Here is a 24,138-nt window from a genome sequence, read left to right on the forward strand (position 1 = left end):
ACGGTGGGCAACCCCCATGGGAACCAGGCTGTCTGTGAGCCAAGGAGTCTGTTCGGACATAGATGCCAAACTCTTTGATAAAAACAAAGGAAAACACTGCTGCCAGACCCTGACTTCTGTTACCCCTCTCCTTCTTCCTCTCACCCTCTGAATTCTTTGTCATCACTGACAGAACCCAGGCAGCACATCCTGAATTAGCCTGTTCTTGGTGTGTGTTTAGGGACAGTGGGGGGGCGGGGGGGTGTCTGTCCTCCAAGGCAGTTGGGGTCCCGTGTCCCCCACCCCTTCCATGGCCTCTGCTCACCCCGCAGAGTGCCCCGCAGTGAGCAGGGGCACTTCTCAGCACAGAGGGCAGAGGGACCATCACCTAGCACTTCACCAAAAAATACTGAGATGGTCTCTGAGCAACTGAGCCAAAGGATGTGTTTCAGCTGCCCAGGAAGGGCACCTGATAAGCTGGTGCCCACCAGACAGTGCCAACGGACCACTGGAAGCTCTGGCTGGACTCAGGGCTGCTTCCAGCCTGTGGGACTCATGGAGAGGGCCCAGGGCCAGAAATTAGGCACTCTGGCTCCTAGTCCAAAGTGGATTCTGTGGCTCTCCAGGTGCCATCAGGCAACACAAGGGACCTGACCCCATCCTCACACTCAAGGAAGGCCCTAGCCCTGGAGAGTACTGCCCACCCGCTGTTCCCCCCACTACTCACCATCCGCTTCATCTCCTTGGACACCTGGTTGCCCCCTAGGTGGTTGTAGAAGGGACGCTCAGCCCCCCAGTGGGGCGGGTTGTGCCCAATGGAGTTGGTTCTCTGGCGATTCATCTTGGCGATCATGGCCTTTTCTTCTTTCTGGGAGAGCCAAACACATGCATCATTCTGTGGGCAGAGACTGCCAGGTGAGCCCAAGTGGGCAGTTTCTCATGGCTCCCAGGTGCCTGGCCAGGTAGGGGCTGAGGCAGGTGCCCCTCTCTTCTGTGCACATCCTGGAGCCTAGACATCTGCCAGGATCCTAGAGCTCACTGGAGAAAGCATCTTAAATCCCTCCAAATTCCCCAACATAGCCCTAGCTGGCTTAGGTGGGAGGTTGGTCTTAGGAGAAAGCAAAGAGGCTTTCCCAGCTGTCATTGGCATAGAATCGTCAGGGGTGGGCAGAGCTTGGGTCTGAGGTGCTCAAGGTGAAGGAGGGAGAAGAAACCTAGGATTCCAATCCACTCAACTTATCCCAAACAACCATGTTCTGCCAGAGGGTGCAGTAAGACAGGCCCTGCTGCCCAGAAGGCAGCTCGGAGAGGTTTGGGTCACTAGAGCTTGAGATGCAAAGGCCGATAGACATTGTACAAATACACAAGCGGGGCCTCAGCTGGCTCCCCACGTGCTAAACATCATCTCTGTCTGTCCATCCATCCAATGGGCTCCAGTTAGAGGGCTGGAGAGGCCCTGGGGAGACCTGAGGCAGCTTTCCCCTCAACTCCCTCTCTGAGCCTGGGAAGGGAGCCCATAAGATCAGGGACACAGAGGGGAGGGGACACAGCCTGCTTCAGCTGACATTGCTCTGGATGCGGGGTGTCACTCTCTGTCTCCATTTCATCCTTTCCGGACCACTTGTCAAGAAGCTGGAAGAACACACCCCATAGAACCCAGGGTAGAAGGTAACAGCCCTCAGCCTGGGTGGGGCAGGAAGGTGGGGCTGAAGACCTCATCAACCTAGCAGAGGGGAGGGGGTGGGAGGAAGGCCTGGGAGGAGGTCAGTTCACTTGAACTATAGTCAAACAGCAAGCAAATGTTCAAAAATGTGACAAATAAGCCACCAGTTGCTCTCCCCAGAACGTATAAATCCTCCCATCCCTCTTCATGGTCTGTGGGGGGCCTGGCACAGCTCCCTGGAAGGGGCCCCACAGCCAGGACCTGTCTCCGGGGCTGCACTGCTGCGGCGGATGAGGTGCCTGTGTGATGTCCCTGTCAGGGTGGACACCTGTCCCAAGGAGCCCTGTATCCCTTTAAAAATCAACCTCTGCTGTCACTCAACACTTTCTCTGAACTTTTCTCCCAGCTTAATTTTATCTTTAGTCTAATGTCTTTTAAAAAAAATTTTTTAATGTTTATTTATTTTTGAGAGAGAGAGACAGACAGACAGACAGAGCATGAGCAGAGAAGGGGCAGAGAGAGAGGGAGACACAGAATCTGAAGCAGGCTTCAGGCTCTGAGCTGTCCGCACAGAGCCCAACACGGGGCTTGAACTCAAGAGCCATGAGATCATGACCTGAGCCAAAACCAAGAGTCAGACGCTTAAACGACTGAGCCACCCAGGCACCCCTAGTCTAACTTCTTAAGAAAGGAAGAGGGAAGATTTCTCTGTCAAAAGGTTCTGACCACCAAGTCAGTTCAATGGAAAGATTCATCAGTAAAAGGCATTTTAATCTAGGGAGAAATAGAAAATGTTCTCTTCATTCACTTTAAAAATTAAGAACATGGAACATGACACTATTAAAAATAGAATGCCAAAGTCTGCTAATAATTCAGTTTTATATTTGGGCAAGTGTGGGATGGGACAAAGCTAGGGGGAAGAAGGGGACTATAAGGTGAAAGAAAGAGGGAAAGAACAGAGGTCCTCTCGAGAAATAAAGGTCTGTAGGGACAGAGACCTATCGAGACGAAGAGATAGGGAAGGAACGAATCCACCTAGTTCACGCAACAGACAAGGAGCAAGGCAGAGATGAAACCAATGGCTGGAGATACAGTAGATGGCGGACAGACCTCCTAATTGTTTTATTTCCATGCCCTGGCCTACTGCCGTGTTGCTAACTGATTTGAGGCCTGTTGCATTTTTGCAACAGAAGCAAAATGAAAACATTCCCTCTTTGCTGTCAGCCGTCACAAGGCCTTTCTAACTCTCATGTCCTTCCCGAGATGCAGGAACCACGACCGTGTGAGGAATTCACGACTTGACTCAAGGGAAGAGTGAGAAGACAAGGAAGCGGCTGCCAAAAAACATTCCTCCCCAGAAGAAGAAGGCCGAGCAACCCCTGGAGCCCTCCCCCGCCCACCTGGCCCACCCGGTCCACCCGGCCCCTCAGCCCTTGGCCCGACCCGCTTCTGGGTGCAGCGCAGGATGAGGAAGGTCTCAATGCTGTGCTCCTTGAGGTAGGCGTTGCGCTCGCCCCCACAGCCTGGCTCCACCTCATAGTCACCATTCAGGTAGTTGAGCGTGGCCTTGGTGATGTGGATGCGCCTGCAGGTGGGGAGGGATGCAGGGAGAGCAGGGCAGAAAACATGACTTCAGAACTCCAGTCCCCATACAGAACCACACTGCAACCGACTTGGCCACAGTTCAAACCCCAGGGCCCGAACCCTGGCTCAGATGCTAAGCCCAACTTAGATCCCAGTCTCAACACACTGCATCTCTCCATTGTTCAAGGTAGACCCCTTCCCACCTGACCACACCACATCACATCTATGTTATGTCATCCTCATCACAGAATACATCATTAGCCTGTCAGGAGGACACAGTCTCAGTCTCACAAATCTCACAAACCCGCTCAAGAGCCAGCAGTGGCTCTGGCTGAGTACACGACTGAGTCCAGATCCCCCAGCCTGGCACGAATGTTCTTTTAACACAGGCACTGTTTTTCCCACTGGTCCCTAAGCGGTCATGTGCTCTACTTCCATTCCTTGGAAATACCGTGTTTCCTATACCTGTGCCTGTCCTCACTGTGGTCTCTCAGCCTGGCCCTCTCTCCACTCCCACCTTCCTTACCTGTCCGAATCCTGCCCAGTCACCCTGGCCAGCTCACATCCTTTCCATCCTGGCCACCCCTGAAAATTACCCACAGTTCCTCCCTCCTCCAGAACTCTACCCCATCTATCACATCACACAACAAGTTGCCCTGTTTTGTGCAAATATCTTCTGGGTAAAGCTCGGGCAAAGGTTGAGAGGCTGCTCCCTACAGCTTGCCATGGTGTGGTGCAAGTAATTTGTTAAGGAGAGGACCTTCCACTAAAATTCTGCCAACCCCATCCTGCCCACCCCCTGCCCCATGCCTCGGGACAGTCACCCTGAGTGGGGTTGGATGGGAAGCGAAGTCTGGGCCCTCACTCACCCTGCCTTGCCTCCAGCTTCCATGTGGTTGGCCAGCGTGACGTCATTAGACCAGACGTCGAACTGCCACTTCCTGAGACCAAGGACACCGCAGTGTACTCGCCCGCTGTGAATTCCCACGCGCATGTTCACGTTCACCCCAGTCACCTCCCGGACCAACCTGGGGATGGAGCAGGGGTAAGGCTGGGAGAGGGTCGGGGGCCAGGCACACAGAGTGGGGGCGGGGCTGGAAGGCACGGGGTCGGGGGTGTGACAGAAGGTGCAGGGGTCAAAGAGTCATTTCTCTCTGGTCCAGCCCAAATTCAGAGTCTGAGACTGTTCCACCCGAGGGGCACCGCACCGGCTGGGCCCTGGTGCTCAGGTGCTGTAAGAAGTGAGGCGTTGCTTCCCGGCATGGCCACAAGGGGGCACAGCGCCTCACACTACAACCCAGGACTCGCTTCTTCCCCACTAAGGTAACTAAGGTTCTCTTTGCTACCCTCAAGTCAATTCAGCTGTGTTCCGCATATTAGTGCCCGTCGGAGACAGGGAAGTTATAGCCGCTTCAAACCCCGTTCATAGAATACTCGGATCTGTCCACATTGCTGCTGCTTCTTGGACGTTAGCAGGATAACGGAGAAAGGTGGTTAACTATTTCAAGAGAGGACACATGTCCTGCTCAGGAGTGAAGGGGAGCCTGAGCAGGTGCAGGGGACCAGGGATGTTCCATGTGCTGGAAGACAGCACCAGTCCCCACCGCAGTGGCACATGCACCACACCCCGGGGCGCGGGGGCCTCTAGTAGATGGGTGGGCCCTCTGCAGGATGGAGAGTGTGATGGAAGCTATATTGCTCTGGGTATATGTCTGAGGCGCAGGGTCTGCAGAAGAGGTTACAGGTGCTTGGGGGGGAGGGGTTATACGGTGTGTACTCTTTAGGGACCTGGATACTCTTGATACCCTGGGATAGATCTACTCAGCCAGCTGTGGGACCAGCAGTTTGACCTGGCCTAGAGGGCAGGACCACCATGTGTACACTTGCCCTCCTCACCACCTCACCGGCAAGAGGCTGACGCCTGACACAGGAAAGACTGATGTCATTCATCATTGCTCTTGTCCTGGGATACCTCGGCTGTGGCTGCGCCTTCCATCCACAGTGCCTCTGGCCCCTTGCTTAGGTTGATAACATCTCATTCCACCTTTCTGCCTTAACTCTGGGGCCACTTCCTACATGAAGCCTCTCTTGGTCTTCCCAATGGAAACAACTGACCCTTCCTGGACCCTCCCATCTCGATTTGCCTCTCCCACCTGGTGGCGTCTGCTCGGCATGCCTGGTATCACAGCGGCAGGAGTCCCAGCCTCTCCCTCAACAGACTCCGTGCTTCCAGGCAAGGGAGGGAAGCACTGGCTAGCCCAAGCACGCAGGGGCAGTCAGTAAACACTGCAGAAAGGAACTCCACCAAACCGAATGGACCCCGCCACCTTCCTGGACAGCTACCCTGACTTCTGACCTTGCCCACTGTGGCTTTTCCTTTGCCCCTCCCTGGCTACTTCTGAACCTCGAAATTCCTGAGCCTAAGCTTGGATTACCCATACCTTTTCATGACTGGACCCCCTTCTCTGGCCAGCAGTGACCAAGAATTGGCCAAAGATGTTTTTTGCTATTGCTCCCAGGAAGGACGGGACCCCTGTTTGCATCCACTTGCCCTGTTGTGTTACCCTGGGGAGCTGTTTAATCCCTGTGAGTCCAACCTTACTCATCTGGAAAGAAATGGGACCAATGGGCTCTGCCCCTGGCTGGGTAGTCATGGGACCTAAGAGACTAGGGTGCAATGCATAGGACCAGCACGACGGCCACCTGGTCCTCCTCTCTTGCAGAGGTGAGACCATATCTCCCGCTACCCTGGAGTCTGCAAACCCCTCCCCTCCTAGAGGACATGTTCCCCTGGGAAAAGCTTCCTAGGCTGCTGTGGATAGAAGTTGCCCAGGAGAAGGCTCAAAGTCTAGAGGTGCAAATCAGCCCTCCAGCATGGCCACGGGGCCTTGGGAGACAGCTTTGCCCCAGTTTCCCTGCCTCCATTAGTTCCACCTGGAGGCCAGCTGGTCAGTTACTCAGGCTGTGGGACAGCACCCCCACAGATGGATAGTCCCCCCGCAGACTGGCACTTACGAGATGGCCTCAATCATGTCCATGCCCATCTCCACGCAGCAGTGAGCGTGGTCAGCCCTCGCTTCAGGCAGCCCAGAGACACAGTAATAACAATCCCCCAGGATCTTAATACGTAAACAGTGATTCTCCTGGAAAGCAAATTAATTTTAAAAATTAAAAATAGTAGGAAAGAGAAGTGGGAGGGAAAGAAATGGGAAGCAAACAGATTCACCCCATGCCTGGAATAACTTGCCTTTTAGGGCAGTGAGCACAGACCCAGTGCCGGCAGATGCATGGCCCCGGCCCCAGGACAGGCTTATCAGGACTGGCGGGGGCGGGGGGGGGGGGGGGGGGGGAGCAGTGGAGGACAGGCTGAGCAGCCCTCACAGAGGCATTCCAGCCTCCTCAGGCTCAGGAACTCACTTTTATGGTCACTGCTGAGACCCAAGAAGAATGCAGTTGGTCTGATGAGGGAGCAAATAGGGCAGACTCATCAGAGTGAGGAAGGTCCCAAGTTGAGAGCCAGCCCCTGGTTCTATTGCCAGGCCCCAGAGAACGCTCTGACTCTTGGCCTAAGGTTCTACGGACAGTTTGCTGATTCTCCTTCTTTTACAAAAAGACTGAAGCAGAAATGAGACTTAACCAAAGCTCATCTGATCCTCAGCCTGAGACTTATACCAAAAAGAATGCTAAACCAGCAAGCACATGAGCGCTAAGATACCTACAGAGCTGAAGCACCCGCCCACTGCTGCTCCTGAACAGAGGAACTGGCAGGGTCACCCGACAGTCAGGGTGACCCATGACTAGGGTTGGGATGGGATGTCGTTAGTCACCAATTCTCCAAATCTGGCCCCTAGAAATTACTCCATGAAGCGGGATGCTAGGACACACCAGTCCGTGTGGCCTGGACTCTCATTTAAGGCCCCCCCAAAACCCAAGGGCCCAGCATACACCCATTCGCCCCACCCACGTTCAGTGATAGAAACAACCAGTGAGGTGTGAGACCCGCCATCTAATGCCCTTGGCGGCCCTGCTGCCGCCTCTGACCAGCACTGGCCTCTCATCAATGATCTGGTCTGGTGTCCTGAGAGGGCAAAAGGGAACATGTCCACATGTCGGTGATACCGCAGCAAGCAGCCCCTGACGTGCAAGGACTCTACAAAGGTCCAGAGCATCACTCAAAGACACGAAAGCTGGGAAAGGATGACAGTGTCAACAAGGACCTAACGAACGAACGCACAGTTTACCGCTCCAGGCCCTGGGGTGCTACTTCCAATTTGCCAAACAGTGCAGCATCCTGTTTCCGGAAGCCTCTAGGGGGTGGCACGTAGCTGTCTGCAGGCCAGTTGCGACTCAGACTCATTCTCTTATCACTGGCCAACCTCATCAAGAAAATGGCTCTATGGCACCTAATTTGCCGACCAAACAGAAATTCCTCAGGGGCCTGGGCAGTGTTACCTGCGGGCCTTGCCACACCCCCCTCCTCAGATGGAGGGCTCGCCCACTTGCCCCCACCCGTGACCAGTGACAGTGTAAAAGTAAGGTGTGAGGATACGCAGCCACAGCCCGTGCAACCCCTCTACCCCTCCCCAGTTCTCAACAGTGGACTCTGCCCAGCAGGGCACACGCTGGCACAGTGCCTGTCCCTGGGGTTCAGCGAGTCCTTGGCCACAGCACTCTCCCTCAGGCAGCCCAGATGGAGCCACCCTCTGGCTCCAGCACAGGCCCTTGGGTGCTGAGGACAGCAGGCAGGAGACTCACCGCAGCCAGCTTGTCGAAGCGGGCGAAGAGCTCGTTGAGGGTCATGACTAGCTCCTGGGCAGTGCACTGGGACGCCAGGCTGGTGAAGCCCTCGATGTCAGCAAACAGGATGCTGGGGAGACAGGTGGAAGAAGACCCCCATGAGAGAGGGAGTTCAGGGGGACACAGCCAGGGCCACCCTCTGCCTTAGGAGAGCTGTTGGCCAGAAAGAGTCCAGGCGCAGGCGGGGGCAGGCGGGGGGCTGCAAATGGCTGCTGGGGAGCAGATCAAGAGCCCTGGCACCAGAGAGTTGAGGATGCTGGCCTCTCCATGCTGGCAGGGAGATATGCTAGAGTCCTGCTTCCTGTGCTCTAATTGTGCCCTCACTCCCACCCAGGAGAAAAGATGGGACAGAGGCATATGAAGTCTGGGAGTATGCATCTGCCTGAGTTACCAAAGTCAGGGGCCTGCCCCCCTCCCCCAGTTCTGTCACCTCTTAGGCCTGCCCTGTTTAACTCCTGAGCAAACCCCTCAAGGTAACTGGGGCCTTTGATTCATCTGCTTGGAAAGTGTTTCAGGCCTAAAGGGCAGCCATATTAAGGTCTCACCTCTCCGCCCTACAGATAGGGTTTTAGACCCCAAGCCCTCCATCCCAAGGGAGTCCTCTAGAAGGGACAGACTAAAGCGGCCTAGGGGAGAGTGACAGAGAGGAAGACACAGCCAGCAAGCTTCTCTGGAAGCCTCCAACTCATCCCTGCCAGCAACTTCAGCCTCATCCCCAGGCACGTAGTCAAATGTACCAGCCGTTCCCCGCAGTGTGCATTGTGGATCTTCTATCCGTTTCTCTGGCTTTTGTTCAGGAGACTGAAAACGTCTTTCTTTTCTCCCACAGCACACTGCCAGAGGTGAGTCCTCAGGGCTGGAATGTGTAAGAGCCCCGAAGGTTGTTTTCTTTCCCCCCGGATGGACACAAAAATGTAATCACTCTCAGGTACTGAGATGCTCCCAGTGGCCCGGCTCACGGCTGGGAGTTTCCAAACTGTCTTCTCACCAAGTCCTCCAGGCAGCCCCAAAGCCAAGGCTTGGTGTCTTCTCACAAATGAGGAGGCTGCGCCTCCAGGAAGAAGCTGCAGACAGCAGTGCGGTGGGCTCCTTCACCCAGGCCCGCGTTCTCCCCACCGCACCGTGAGGCTCTGAGGCACCTGACTCTTCCTTTTTCAAATGAAGAGCGTAGAACTAAACAGATTTTGTCATTTTATTTGGAAAATGTGTGTTGGTAAATTAAGCTTGTCTTTCTATCCTGATGCTTGATCTCTGGGGCCTTACTGACCCCGGGGAGCCTGTCTCTCCCAGGCTAGCCTTTCTTAGAGATAAGTCAAAACTCACACTGGGGTCAGAGCCCGGCACCCCAACCAGGCTCTCACACCCGGGCCACTACTCCCCTGCCCTAATCACCTCAGGGACAAGTACCGGACCCGAGATAGTCCCTCTACTCCAGAGCCTGATGAAATTATTCAAACTAGCCCATCTCAAACCTGCTTATCCTGCCTCACCCATTCCTTTCCGCAGAAACCCCAATAAACGCTCTCGTCCACAGTGCCCTCTCACCCTGCCTCCCGATCCTCCACAGCGCTTCTGCACATGGCCCCCATGGTGTGTGCTGTGCTCCCTTCTCTTGGGATGAATAACAAACGATCTTTTCAATGGCAGCTGCCTCCTGATCTATTTGCCTTTGTACACCTGGATAATAATAAAACCTACCTTTTAAAACAGCTGGACACTGTTCTGAGCACTTTGTGTGCATTAACTCACTTAAACATCACGACCATCCTATGCGGTTAGTATCTTCCTTTTACAGGTGAGAAAACAGACACAGAGAGATTGAGTCACTTGCTCATGGCAACCTGGCCAGGCTGTTGGCCCCACAGCCAACTTAAACCAATAAAAGCATAATTCAGTGGTCTGGCATTGTATATGGGGCAGAGAGGGGCAGAGGGGCACTGCGGGTAGGCAAGTCCAGCACTCCATCAAGAGGGGGCACGGTTAGCAGCTGCTTGCCAGCTCACACGAGGTAAGGTGGAAGCAGAGATGAGCCAAATGGGGGGAAAGAAGAAAAGCTGAGGAGAAAGAAGAGGAATGGAGAGGAGATACACTGCTCCATCAGGCCACAGGACTAAGGACAGCAGACAGGCTGCTCCTGAGTGGACAGCTATGCAGGCAGGGGCTCAGGAGATGCAAAGGAGTTGGGGTCTCCATCAGGCTTTGATGTCTGGGGTCTGACGGGGCAGATGGGCTCAGCACCCTGCCCAGAGGGAGTGCATGGTGTCTGCATGCAGGGTAAGAGGAGTAGGTGAGGGGAGGCCGCTATGCTCCAGATGCTGATCTCAGGCCCTAACTAGGTGCAGCCCCCTCCCCACCCACCTGCTGCTTCTCCAGCTCTCAGTCTCTTAGGCAACTGCCCCACTCAAGAACAAGGGAACCGGCTCTCTCAGTCTATGTGAAAGCACCATCACATAGTTGCTCTGGAAATTCTTTAACTCTCAAGACACCAAAGCCAATTGAGGTTGGGATCAAGATCTGTTGCTCCAGAGTTAAGAAACATATGCATTCAGTTCAAGTCAGTTTTTCAAATGCAAAGCCAGGAGATACCAGGCCCAGTGGCAGCTCCATGCAGAGTAAAGCTGCAGAGCAGACGCCTGGCCTCGGGGGCTGATGAGACCCCCACAGCAGGAAGAGAAAAACGTCCCTGAACCCGAACCGAACCCAGCAAGGCAGGATGACTACTACTAGGGTCAGGTAACCCACAGCACCGGGCCAAAAAGAGGAGTGGAGGGGGGCGCCTGGGTGGCGCAGTCGGTTAAGCGTCCGACTTCAGCCAGGTCACAATCTCGCGGTCTGTGAGTTCGAGCCCCGCATCAGGCTCTGGGCTGATGGCTTGGAGCCTGGAGCCTGTTTCCGATTCTGTGTCTCCCTCTCTCTCTGCCCCTCCCCCGTTCATGCTCTGTCTCTCTCTGTCCCAAAAATAAATAAAAAACGTTGAAAAAAAAAAATTAAAAAAAAAAAAAAAAAGAGGAGTGGAGGAAGAGAATGGGCTGCCCCTAGAATCAGGAGTGTGGACCAGGGGTTCAGAGGGCGAGTACAGGATCCATCAAGAGGGGGCACACTCTGTAGCTGTGACCCCCACACCTGCAGAGCTTACCTAGCTACTCAGGAGGGACACTCTGGCAGGGCTGGCCGTGGGCAGGCCTGCCATCGTTCTCCTTCTCCATAGGGGACCTTGCTGGGCCTTAGAGCACTGTCCTCCACAGCTGCTCACATCCTGCTGGACCAGTGGGCCTTAGACTTGGTGTCTGTTAGAAACACCAGGAACTTTCACAGGAGTGGTGCCTGAGCCCCACCCCCAGAGATTCTGGCTTAATTAGCCTGAGGTGGGGCTCTGCTCTTGATGGATTCTGTTCCGTTTTGTTTTATTTTAAGCTTCCCCGGTGATTCTAACATACAGCCACGGTTGAGAGCCACTGCACTAGTTTAAATGTCACTCCAAGGAGACCTTCATCACCTTATGTGAATCTATAACCCCTCCCATGTCTGTCTCCCTTCCCTGCTGTATTTTTCTCCACTGTACATTTCACTATTTAATATATTATTGCGGGGGTTTTGTTATTATTATGCTCCTGTCTCTCTCTGTCCTCGCTAGAATGCAAAGTCCTTGAGGGAGGGATTTTGGCCTCGTCCATTCACTGCCACGTCTCAGCTACCAGCACAACGTCTGGCACATGGAATAAATGTTCAGTAAAATTCACAACTGGATAACCGTCTGACGGAGGACGGGTCACATCCCTCTCGTCCTCTGCCTTATTCCCCATCCTCCCCCGCCCCCGCCCCACCCTGCACAATGCCCAGCCCGCAGCAGCTGCCTCTATTAGTCTCCTGCCATAGCAAAGTACTACAAGCTGCGTGGCTTGAAACAACAGAAATGTGTTCTCTCACAGTTCTGGAGGCTAGAGGTCAGCAATCCAGCTGTCACCTGGGCCGTCCTCCCTCTGAAACTCTGGGTAGGACCCTTCCTCGCCTCTTCCTACTTGCTGGTGGTGGCTGCCCACCCTCGGTATTCCGGGACTCAGGAGCTCTGTCACTCCAGTCTCTGCCTCTGTCCTCACACAGCGCTGTCCCTGTGTATCTGTGTCTTCGTCTTCTTTTAAGGACACCACTTATATTGGATTAGGGGCCCACCCTACACTAGCATCCTAATCTGATTTCATCTGCAAAGACCCTATATCCAAATAAGGCCACATTCACAGGGACCAGGGGTTAGGACTCCAACATATTTTGTAGGGAGACACAGTTCAACCCATAACAGTGCCTAATATAGGTTTGTTGAATGGAAGAGAATATGCACAGTTTGAAAGCAAGCAAGAGGCAAGGCCAGCAATTCCAACAGTTCTTCCTTCGACCCCATGGGGCCTCTTGGGATCCCAAGCAGGTTGCCTGAGACAGGAGCCTGTGGAGCCCAGGGCCTGGCATCAGCAGACACCCCAACGACATCCACGGGATAAATGGTAGAATGGCTGCAGAGGCCATGAGCAGCTTCCTGGTTAATGCCAGGAGGTGTCGGAAACAACATCGACCACGCCAGTGTGTGAGGGGCCTGCAGGTGGCTGAGAAAGCCAGAGCCTCCCTCCAGACTGCTGGGATCTACTCTCTGTGCCCCCCCCCTCCACCCCCGCTGCCACCGCCGCCTGGGGCTTTCAACAGACACCGAGGAGTCAGAGAAGGTAGGCTGCTGGCTGGCTGACGAGTGGGTGGTGAGCCAGCCTGCTGGAGAGGAGAGGCTCAGAGCAGGCTCCTCACTTGTGCAGAGGTTTGGACAGGGTCTCTGAGGTCCCAGCTCTGAACATTTATGGAAATTCTGCCACCTCCACGTTCCCCCCACCTCCTGTCAAAGGCAAAGTCACCCTCCTCTGCTGCCTTGGGGGAGGCTTCTACTCAGTGGCTGTCACTCTGGAAGCTCCTCTGTTTTTGAGGTTGACCCAACTGCAGACTGTTCTCCTGGCCGAGGTTTCCTGATGTGCTCCTTGGTAATCCTCAGGGTCATTGTACAGCCACGCCAGGCCCAGACCTGCAGTCCGGTGTTCGTTCATTGATCAGCTCCCACTTGAGAGCTCATCTTGGCAACGCGATCAGGCCCTGGCGGTGGGCACGCGGAAGCAGGGTCGGCTGGCCCTGGCAATGCACTCCTCCCTAATTGCCTGCCATCCATCACTCGTGGTTGCCCGCCTCCTACTCCAGAGGCAAGAGCAGGCAGGCACTTCAGCCCAATTACCACAATAGGTCCTTCAGTGTTCCGTCGCAGCTCGGCTCAGCTTTTCCACACGTATTTGTGGGTAAGCACATTTCCTCACCGTTGCTCCCTCTTGCACCAACAGGTGCTGTGGCCTGATGAAGATGTTGGAGTCTGACCCCGCTCCCAAACAGAAGCCACACCGAGGAGCGCGTGGGACGCCTAGATGCCGAGTTCTCATGGTGGTCTGGGCGGGAGGCCATGCCCAGGACCTGCTGCTCTGATCTGCAGTCCTCGGCCCTGCGTGCAGAGGGGGCTCAAAAGATGCTAGAGGCAAACCGTCTGTTGGATTGGGCCCAGGAAAGGTCATCGGGTAGGGGCAGGAAGGGGGTATGGCCAGGTCTCAGCCCAAATCCCAGGATGTTGGGCCCAGCGGGGGCTAAAGGTCTTAGGGAAGCAGGGCAAGAAGTGCTGTATGGGCCCCAGCAGCGTAGCCTGAGAAGGCCCAGCCACAGGCCAGGGGTCCCACTTGCTGCAGCATGCCTCCCACTTGCTTCAAGCCATACAACCTGGGGAGCCTCTCAGATCCACACCCCTTGTAAGATAGAAGAGGAGTGATGGGTCACTCGCAAGCATTAGGTGACCAGCACGGTCAGTGTTGTGTGGTCATATCAATGTCTGGCTGAGAATGGATGCCAGGTGACTGGGCATTTTCCAAGGGGTGGTGCAAAAACAATTAGAGCGGGGTATGTGGACCATGCCCTATCTGAGGGACAGGCTGGGAGAGGCAGAGGGGGAAGGCCAATGAGAGAATGCTGAACACAACGGATATCTGCACAGACTCCACCAGCAGGGCAATCCACCCGGGGACAGCCATGCCTTCTCCACTCTCATGGAAATGGACCCCTTCCTTCAGAACCTGGAAGGGCCCCAAGACTGGCCTGACTATCAGGATTGGTTCCAGAGGGTCTGGGGTCGATCTATGCCCTGGAATCCATGTTGACAGCCTCAGGATCCCCTGCAGACCCCATTCCATCCCCTGAGCCCTTGATCTTGTTTCTGCCCACCAAATCCTACAGCCACCACCCAGACAACGGACTTTGTGTTCACAAAGCCTTGCAAGAACTGGGGAAATGTATCTCAAAAGAGAAGCCCATGATGGGGAGGGGACTGCACCAAGACCAAGCAGTAGTCAGTGACCTCTCAGTGATGAGAATGTGGTGCTTTCTAATGTCTTCTTATATTGTTGATTCCTAATTTGTCTACAAAGAACATACATCCTCATATAATAAAAGAGGTTGAAAACAAATCATATTTTTCTAGGATCTCATTTTAACCCTTCCATCTTCATGATATCTTCTCTGATATCTTTCTTGCTCTGATTTCTTACAAGAATCAGAATTTCACAGACATAGCCTGACACATTCAACAGGTTAGTGCTTCTTCAGCCTAACTTATCTCCCTTCCTACCTACCCCAGGGCCCCCAGTTTTGAGTCCAAAGAGCTAAAATAATAAGTCCTTGCTGGCCACTGGCTCCTTTGCCCACTGATCCCCATTCTGTGTCCAAGGACAAACTTAGGTCTCTTGTGAGACCCAATTCCATGCGAGGAAGTGAAGAGACTAGAGCCCTTATACACTGCTGGTGGAAAGGTCAGAGGGTGAACCACTATGGAAAACAGTATGGACTTATTTAAAAAATTAAAAATAGGGGACACCTGGGTGGCTCTGTGAGTTAAGGGTCCGGCTCTTCATTTGGGCTCAGGTCATGATCTCACAGCTGTGAGATTGAGCCCCTTGTCAGGCTCCAAGCTGGGCATAGAGCCTGCTTAAGATTCATTTTCTCATATTCTCTCATTCTCTCATTCTCTCTCTCTCTCTCTCTCCCCCCCCCTCCTTACCCCTTTCCCTCTGACCCTCCCCCACTTATACTCACTCTCTCTCTCAAAAAAAAAAAAATTAAAAATGGGATTACGTGCCATATGATATAGCAATTTCACTTCTAGATATACACCCAAAAGAACTGAAAGCAGGGACTCAAGAAGGTATTTTCATACCCATAGCACCATCATTCACAACAGCCAAAAGGTTGAAGCAACCCAAGTGTCCATCAACAAATGAATGGATAAAACGAAATGTGGCACCTACATGCAATGGAATATCATTTAGCCTTAAAAAGGATGGAAAATCTGGGGTGCCTGGTGGCTCAGTCAGTTAAGTGTCCGACTTGGGCTCGGGTCATGATCTCATGTTCTGTGGGTTCAAGCACCGTGTCAGGCTCTGTGCTGACAGCTCAGAGCCTGGAGCCTGCTTCAGATTGTGTGTTTCCCTCTCTCTCTGCCCCTCCCTTGCTTGCACTCTTTCTCTCAAAAATAAAATAAACATTAAAAAATTAAAAAAAAAGAATGGAAAATCTGACACATGCGACAACACGCATGAACCTTGAATACGTTATGCTGAGTGACATAAGTCTGTCACAGAAGAACAGATACTCTATGATCCCACTTAAATAAGGTACCCACAGAAGCCAAATTCATAGGCAGAAAGTAGAATGGTGTTTGTCAGGGGCCAGGTGAGGGAGGTATGGGGAGCTGTTAACAGGTACAGAGTTTCAGTTTTGCAAGATGAAAAAAAGTTCTGGAGATGGATAGTGGTGGTGGTTTGCACCACAACGTGAATGGTTAAAATGGTCAGTTTTATACTATGTATATTTTACCACAAGTAAAATAATTAATTATTTAGTTAGTTAATTGAAGAGCTAAGACCCAGCCCCAGTGGCTTCCCCCACGGGGCCAGCTGCGTTCTGAGGCTGCTGTCCTCATGGCACTGGGCTCGGCCCGGCCTCACTGGTGAGGCCCAGATATTCCCTGAGGGGCAAGCGTGGCGTCTTTTCTGTCTACTCTTAGTCACGCCTGGCAAAGAGTGGCAGCACAATAAATGTGGAATGAATGAGATAATAATATAAAGGCCACCTCTGTCTATAACTGGTATAACGTAGAGCTCAGAATACTTTTCTTAATATCTGGTTGGAGACAGGAACGCTAGGTGTTTACAGAACCATCCCTCATGTGGTCGGTTGCCGGGAATATGACTGGAGGTAAACATTTTCCCTCTCTGCCCACAGGGTGCACAATCCACCCACAGGTATCTGAGCATCACGGACGTTGTCGTGAGGCCATTACAATTCACAGCCATGCTGCAGCTGAGCCAGACACCAGAGCGACCTGGGGAACGCAGCCAAGTCCTTGAAGGAGACGGGAGAGGAGATGATAACCTTAAAAGGGGGAGGTTCAGGAGAGCCTGAGGGGAGAAGGGAAAGGAGGGGAAGTGAGTGAGAAGAGGGCAGCCTTCCCCACACCACCTCCCCCCACAACCCTGCTGTGCAGGGATGGGCATTACCTCAATTTCACCCCTGGGTTAGCAGCTCTTCCGGCCAGGCCCGTGAGAATGAGGCTGTGATTCGAGCCAATGAGCCAAGACCCCCACACTTCATCCAGGACCCCTCCCAAGGTCCAAACAGACGGGGCCAGGTGAGGAGTGTGTTACCTCAGCTGAGGACCAGTGTCCCGGGGAGGATTTGGCACAGACGGCAGTCTGGAATGCTCTGTGTTCCTCCCACCATCTACAACCTTTAAAACCTAAGGGCTCCAACATAAGGACAGGTCATTCAGGCGTGGAGCTGTCCTCATTCAATAGCGACCCTTAATGGAAGTGGGGAATCCTTCAGTGCCCTTCAGAATCCTTCAGGTGCTCCCTGGCTCCTGAAACATTTGGGGTATTGGTCACCTGACCTTGACTCTTGCCTGGTAGCCTGCTTCACCTCCATAGGAGGAACAGTCTATGGCTACTGCCTGGGTGGGGGGCCTGGCCAGGGACACCCCCATAAGGAGTGAGTGTTAGGGCCCCGTCTTACAGGCTCTGTTCCTTTGTGGCTTCTACCATGACAGAATAATTGAGCAGTAAGTTTTGTAACATCGATAGCCTTCAAGAATGCAAAGCCCTACTCCCATTCCTCATGTGATACGTTCCCACATTACTAATTAATCCATTGTGTAGTGCATGTCTTCCTGAAAGGAAAGTGAGCCTGCCAATATCAGAGAGGGGGTTCCTCTCAGTTCCCACTGCAATCCCTGCCTCATAGCTAAGGGTCTGTGAGTGCAGTTGGTGGTCTCCACCCATGGAAGCAGAGGAAAACATCCCCTGAATGGATGAGTGAGGGGACACCACTATTCCCCTTTACAGACGCGGAAACTGAGGCTCAGGTTAGGTGACTCATCCAAGTTCCCACAGCTATTAAGTGGCAGAGCAGGGTGTGACCCAGGCTGCTCAACACAGACACTCATCTTGCTTCACAACGGTGACCTCTTGGCGAGGGCAATCTGGTGGCACATGAGCTCTGACAACATCTGTACGCTTACTGCAACCCACGGGGATGTGCCTTCCCCTGCCGTGAGCTTCTAGGGCTGGCCCCTTCCTCCACCCTCACTGTCTCTCCTCCAAGGCAGAGCACTGGGACCCCCCAGCCCAGGGCTGTCTCTGCTGGCATGTGCTGGAGGCCTAGGATGGCACAGCCCCCCTCTGCTGGCTGCAGGAGAGGCAGGCATCTGGGGAGAGGATGGTGAGGAGGGTTCTCAAGCCACTGGTCTGACACCCAGCAAGGGCCCCAGCCCCACCGACCAGTCCAGCTAGAGGGGTTAACACATCTCCATCCGTCACCACATGAAAGACGGGAGAGGTTGGGGGCTCCAGGGAACGGGTCTCCAAGGGTCCTTGGCCTCTGGCCCACCTCAATGCATAGCCAGCACCAAAGCACCTGACAGCCTCCTGGCAATCCCAGGAGCGACTTTTGTGCTGGGGGCCAGGAAAGGGTGAGGCCACAGAGAGTGGTGGGGGCCTGTTGTCACCCCTTCCTGCCCAGGCCAAACTCTCCCCACCCATTAGTCTCTTCCCCTTCCGTAGATCCAGGCCCAGCCTGTCACACCGCAGGGTTGATTTATTTTTCTTGTGGCCTTGCTCTCGGAGGGGCTAGAGGGCAGCCCGTCGTCACCCTCTCTAAATATTACCACTCCGCAGAGAATTGACAAGCGTGACTCCTCACCCCTCCACTCTCCAGCTAGAGAATCCCCAGGCCTTTCTTTGTTGATAGGAGCGCGATAATAATCATAATAGCAGTACCAACAATAATAGCTGTTCCCAATTACTGAACACATGTCCTGTGCCAGACGCTGCACTAAGCGCTTTCCTCACACGATTTCATTTGCTTTTCACAACCCTACGAGGTAAGTATTCTTGCTGCCCTACCATGTAGATGAGGAGACTGACGTTCACAGCATCAGTACCTATAACTTGCCCTGGTCACATGGCCACGAACAGCAGAGCTCGGGTGACTCGCAGGGCTGCCTGACCCCACGCCTAATCACTGTGCCATGAGCCCAGCCCCAAAGTGCCCTTCTACACTATGATGTCACCCCTCCACCTACTACTCAACCCCCAATCTGAGTCAAAGGTTCAACCCAAAAGAGAGACCAAGCGTGCAATGTGTTTCCATCAAGAGCTGCAGCCAGGGTTTGCTAATGGAACAAGAAACAGGGCTCCCGCGAGGTATTTGCATATGATTGCTTGTGGCTGGCCTCGGATGTGTACCAGCCACAACTAGCCTGGCAATTTCAGAGTCAGAATTATGTCTGTCCCTATAAAAAGGGCGGCATCTTGATTTTTCTCTCCTTTTATCTCTTTCCTGCTTGCTGTCATTGATCCTCCGCACGTCCTAAAACAGAAATACCCCCGTTGTGGCTGCAGGTCTGATTCTTGCCACATGGACACTGACGTTCCAGCCACTTTGTGATTAGAGTACTATTCTTTTTTTATTTCAATGTTTACTTATTTTTGAGAGAAAGAAAGAACGTGTATACACATGTGAGAGTGGGGGAGGGGCAGAGGGAGAGGGGACAGAGGATCTGAAATGGGCTCTGCACTGACAGCAGTGAGCCTGATGCGGGGCTTGAGCTCACAAGCTGTGAGATCATGACCTGAACCAAAGCTGGACACTCAACCAACTGAGCCACACAGGCGTCCCTAGAGTACTAGTCTTTTACCCATCCAAAGTCAAGCCTCTGTGGGAGTGGAAGGGTGAGGGCGATGTCACCCCAGGGGTGGGCCACTCTTTGTGGTGGTGGAAGAGGCGTGAGTCAGCCCCTCTGACCAAACCCCCTTGCTGGAGGGATAGGGGCCCAAAGCCACTGAGAGGAGGGGATGAGTGGGCAAGGTGCTGGGCAGAGATGCAGAGGTGGCCGGATGTGTTAACCAAGTCAGGCTGAGAATCTATGCCTTCAATGCCAAACTGTTTCTGAGCACTAAATTTTCCTCATTCCCTTCGTGTTCTACCTTATATTTGAGTGGAATCTGCCGAAAGCACTGCCACACTGAGAACAGTCAAAGAAAGCACCCTTTGTCCAAGCTGTGCTTGGAAGGACGCCAGGGCCAGTGAGATGGTGAAGACAGGATCAAGAGAGAAAATCCCAGAAACAGGGAGCTCAGGGCTTTATATGTGCTAGAACCACTAGGCAGGTTACTCCTTCCCAACCTGATTTGGGCTTCTGGGATTTGTTCTAATAGGGAAGGCTCTTTCTTTACATGTCATAGAGTCCCCAGATCTCAGGGGTTTCGATCACACAGGAAAGGCCCATGGTGGGTACACACACACACACACACACACACACACACACACACACACACATGCTAGAAACCAAACCTCCTTCCTCTCTCTCTTCTGAGTATCCTCTTGGCTTGGGGGCTCCCTGACTCCTTCCCACAAACCCTCATACACACTCCTTTCTCCTAAGCATATAAAAAGCCCCTAGTCAGGCTTGGTAAGAACTCTGATACCAAAAAGCTTTCTGGAGACAGTTGTCCTAATTAACCAGCTCTGTGATCTTAGACAAATTAATCTCTGTGCCTCAGTTTCCTATAAAATGGAGATAATAATAGCACCAACCTCTTATATTGTGAGGACTCCGTGAATATAGTAAAGCATTGACCAGTGTGTGAGTTAAAGAAGGCACTATACAAGTTTAACTACTGTTGTTACCAATTATTCCACCTTGTGGGTCAGAGATGGGTGTGAGAAGAAGTGGGAAAACAGTATGTCAGCAAGACCTACCAAGTCCTGGGCCCCACTTCTCTCTCTGAGCTTTGGGACACCTCCTGAGCAGACTTGTGGGGGGGGGGGTACTCAGCCATAGGCAGCCTTCTTCCTGCCGCTGTCTATGCTCTCCCTTCCTGACAGTGGAGCATGGGTGGGCTTCAGGGGGATTGGGGTACCCCAAAAATGGGGACAAAAGTGTTGTTCCGGTAACTTTTTCTCCCAAAGGTTTTGAGTCTGTTTTGGAAGATGGATACAGGACGCATGGGCAGGAACAGCGGTCTTGGATTCCAGGGCACACTTGGGAACTGGACAATTCTGCCTGAACTTCTGACAATTTCTACAGGAAAACACAGTGCCTGCCCCGCCCCCGTGGCCATCAACCTCACCTTGAAAGGACGTATATTTGTGTGTGTGTGTGTGTGTGTGTGTGTGTGTGTGTGTGCATGCACAGTAATTCATACTATCCCATTTAATCCCTTTATGAAAACTCAGCCCAAGCCTCAAAAGGTTCCCTCTACACCAGCCTTGGAAGACTTGTGGGGCCCAGGAAAACCTGCCCAGGGAGAAAGTAACTCTCTCAAAGGCAAACACAGTAGCTCCTTTTCTGGGCATATGGGAGGATTACTGGGCTCTCCAGGAAGCCATGCTGGATGAAGGCCACTGTATCGCTTCATGTCCCCATGGAACTCATAAGCAGATTTTGCACTCTATTAGTCTACATCTGTTTGCACATCTCTGCTGCCGGCAGCTTCTGTCTAGAGAAGTGGCAAATGTACAGTAAAAGGGGCATGGGCTTTGGGGCAGGCCAACCTAGATGTACCTCAGCTTTGCCACTCCTCGCTGAGTGACCCTGGGTGAGGGTCTTAGCCATTCCAAGCTAAGTCTCTAAACGAGGGATGCTGATAAGGGTCCCCACCTTGCTGCATGGTCAGGATGATTAGCAATAGATGGGTAATGGCTGGTTTAGTGCCTGACATACACTGGCTTAGAAGGCATGGAAGCTGCTAGATGGTGATGAAGGTTGAGACGATGATGGTGATATGTGGGTCCTAAGTCTGCTTTCTGTCTTCCTTGTTAGGCTAGGAATTTCCCCAACAGCTGGTGTTATTGCTTTCTCCTTTCTCCTCCTTCCTTCTATATCTTCTCCCTGCAGCTTCACCTCCAACCTGTAGGGGTATGGTGCGGCCAGGGCGCCCCAGACAACACACACCCCAAAGCCACAGACCACCCTGTTGGGCTGTGCTCCCTTGAAGGGGAGGAGGTAGGGATGTTATCTCCCTGGGGGATCAGTCCTTCCACCCCCAGCCTCACCCCCCAGCCTCATTCCTACCTCACGTTGTCATGTTTCTGGATGTAAATCTTATGGAACATCATATCCTCCTGCTTGGCATTGATGTCTGCTTTCATCTCCATGGCAACATGACGGGGCAGGACAGACAGTAGGAGCCGCTCCTGGGGAGGGAAGCACATGCTTTTGTCATAGCTCCTTCCACCTGCCTGGGTCCCCACCTGCAAAGTCCTAGAAAACCTCTCAGGTCACCTGAAATCCACGGAGCTAACACCTGTGTGGGGGTGGGGTCATGCCCCCAGGGCTACTTGAATCCTGTCTCCCTGGGTGACCTCCTGGTTTTTCTGTGCACATACTTGGGGAAGAGCCCTCCTGGTAAACCTGTAGTACTGAGCCCCCTGGCATCCTGGAGGTCACCTGAGACTCCATGTGACCTCGTGCAAATTACTGAACCTCTCTGAGCCTCAGGTTCCTCATCTATAAATAGGGATGAGGTCGTTGAGAGCATTAAATGAGATTCATTCAATTAGTCATCAAATATTTACTGAGCACCTATCATGCTGGGCGCCAGGAGTTGTAACTGTGAGTGAGACAGGCAAGGTTCCTCCTTCACAAAGCTCCCAGTCTCATGGGGGTGTGGGGTACTCTGCGGCACCGAGCAGGGGTACCTGACCCAGGCTGGGGAGAATGGGGTGGCCAGAGAAGGCTTCGTGGGGACCAGAAGGAGAAGGTTGGAAGTGCTCCATTTCTACACAGGGGAGAGTAACCCAGAAGAGAGGGGAAATCACGCTGACTGACAAACTGAGAGAAGAGGTGGGAGAGAAGCAGGGAGAGGGGCCAGGGCCACACAATGGAGGGGAGGGTCATGTGGGGCCCCGATAGGGTCTGGACTTGGCCTCCCTTCTGCGTCCTCCTCCCAGGCCCTCAGCTGTGGAGCTGAGCACGACGCAGCAGCATCCTCGGGGGTATCTCATTGCATGCTCCCAGCACGCCCTGCATTGAAATCTGTGCTCTGCTCCAAACACAGAGAACCACGGGAAGCTTCCCAAGCTGCTGGTGGTGTTTTCTTGCCTTTGCACACAATCTCCTCAGCTAGACTCACCATCCTCACATATGGCTGGTAGCCCTCCTTCAGGCTTCCCCCCTTCCTGGCTCTGGCAGCAGCACCCCTCACCACCCAGGGCCTTCCTGCAGAATCCCTGATCACTCGGGGTTTTGGTGATTTGTTAACAGGGTCTCCCTGTAGCAATGAGATACCCCGAGGATGGGGCTGTGTTGTGCTCAGCTCCACAGCTGATGGCCTGCGTGCGGCCGGGAAAACACTGTTAATCTAGCAAGGGTGCTCTCTGTGGGTTAGCTTGGTCTCCCTGAGCATCAGTGGACATGGCCACTGAAGGCTACCTCCTATTTACTGAACTCTCAGTAAATGGTTACTGGTGACAAAAACAAAATAAAGAGCAATTCTGTGGAAATCCAAGACAGCTGGGAGAAAGTGTGCTACATATGGTTTATATCCATGAAAGATCTTCCTACAACTATAACCACTTCTGGGGCTGAGGGTCAGGAAGGTGGGGGGAGGGGTGTTGGGGAACAGTTCTGAGTCCCATTATCAGGTGGCACCGAGGAGTGTTCCCAAGGACCCAAGGGCGGGGGAAGGCCCGAGAGCCACAAGGCTCTGGCTGGGTGAGGAGTACCCGCCCCCAGTAAGTACGCCTCTCCTCCCTGGTATCTTGGCTCAGAACATGGTAAAGCAAATAGATTTTCTCTCACAAATCCCTGTGGATTTGCTGGAATGTCCAGCCTGTCCAGGGCTAGTGCAAGTAAACGGTGATGAGCTATAAAATGTTCTTTTTACTGGAGAAGGGACAAGGTCCAGGAGTGAGAAGGGACACTTCCTAACACAAAAAGGTACGGATCTCTGGCAAGAGATGCCAGAGCCTGGAACTGGGATGAGAGAGGGGGCCATTGAGGCGCGTAGGGGCCTCCAGTAGGTTGCAGAAGTGCAGCAAGCGTGTCAGACAAAGACAGTGGGAGGACTCAGGGACACTGCTGAGCATGGGTCTCATTCAAGAGCTGGACCAGGAGTTCAGACAGGGCCAAAAGAATGCCTGGGGCAAGCCAGGCCGCTGACTGGACAGCATGAGCTGGGGACCTGGCAGGACACAACGGCCACAGCGGCAGGGCTGGACAGGAAGCAGGGATAGGCAGCGACTCGCGGGGGCGGGGAGGAATGGTGCCAGAGCATCACCCCCTTACTCAGCCATCCAGATACGGCCAGCCCGTGCCACTAACTGCTCAGGATGCATCCAGATGGAGTCAGAGACCCTCTCACACTGTGGTCAAAGGGCACTTGGGACGTCCACAGCACACGCTCTGTGCCAGCGAGGAGGGTGCAGGGGACTACCGCTGTCTAGGCCTTTGTCTCCCTTATCCCCAAGCTCGAAGGCAGCAGGACTCCATTCAGCTT

At 53.4% G+C, this 24,138-nt stretch overlaps 1 protein-coding gene across 1 annotated transcript in view; it reads right to left on the reverse strand.

Moving 5' to 3' along the window:
* The window catches only part of ADCY5 (adenylate cyclase 5), a 147,903-nt gene that overhangs the window by 35,294 nt on the left and 88,471 nt on the right, over positions 1-24,138 (reverse strand). The window contains exons 3-8 of the mRNA XM_019448598.2: positions 21,714-21,835; positions 7,982-8,093; positions 6,242-6,369; positions 4,096-4,254; positions 3,086-3,227; positions 707-847 (exon numbers count right to left, since the gene is read on the reverse strand). Coding sequence (XP_019304143.1) covers positions 707-847; positions 3,086-3,227; positions 4,096-4,254; positions 6,242-6,369; positions 7,982-8,093; positions 21,714-21,835 — 804 coding nt within the window. The remainder of the gene's footprint in view (positions 1-706; positions 848-3,085; positions 3,228-4,095; positions 4,255-6,241; positions 6,370-7,981; positions 8,094-21,713; positions 21,836-24,138) is intronic.

The sequence above is a fragment of the Panthera pardus genome, unplaced genomic scaffold (assembly GCF_024362965.1).
Source record: "Panthera pardus isolate Hobbes unplaced genomic scaffold, ASM2436296v1 HiC_scaffold_16, whole genome shotgun sequence".
NCBI lineage: Eukaryota > Metazoa > Chordata > Mammalia > Carnivora > Felidae > Panthera > Panthera pardus.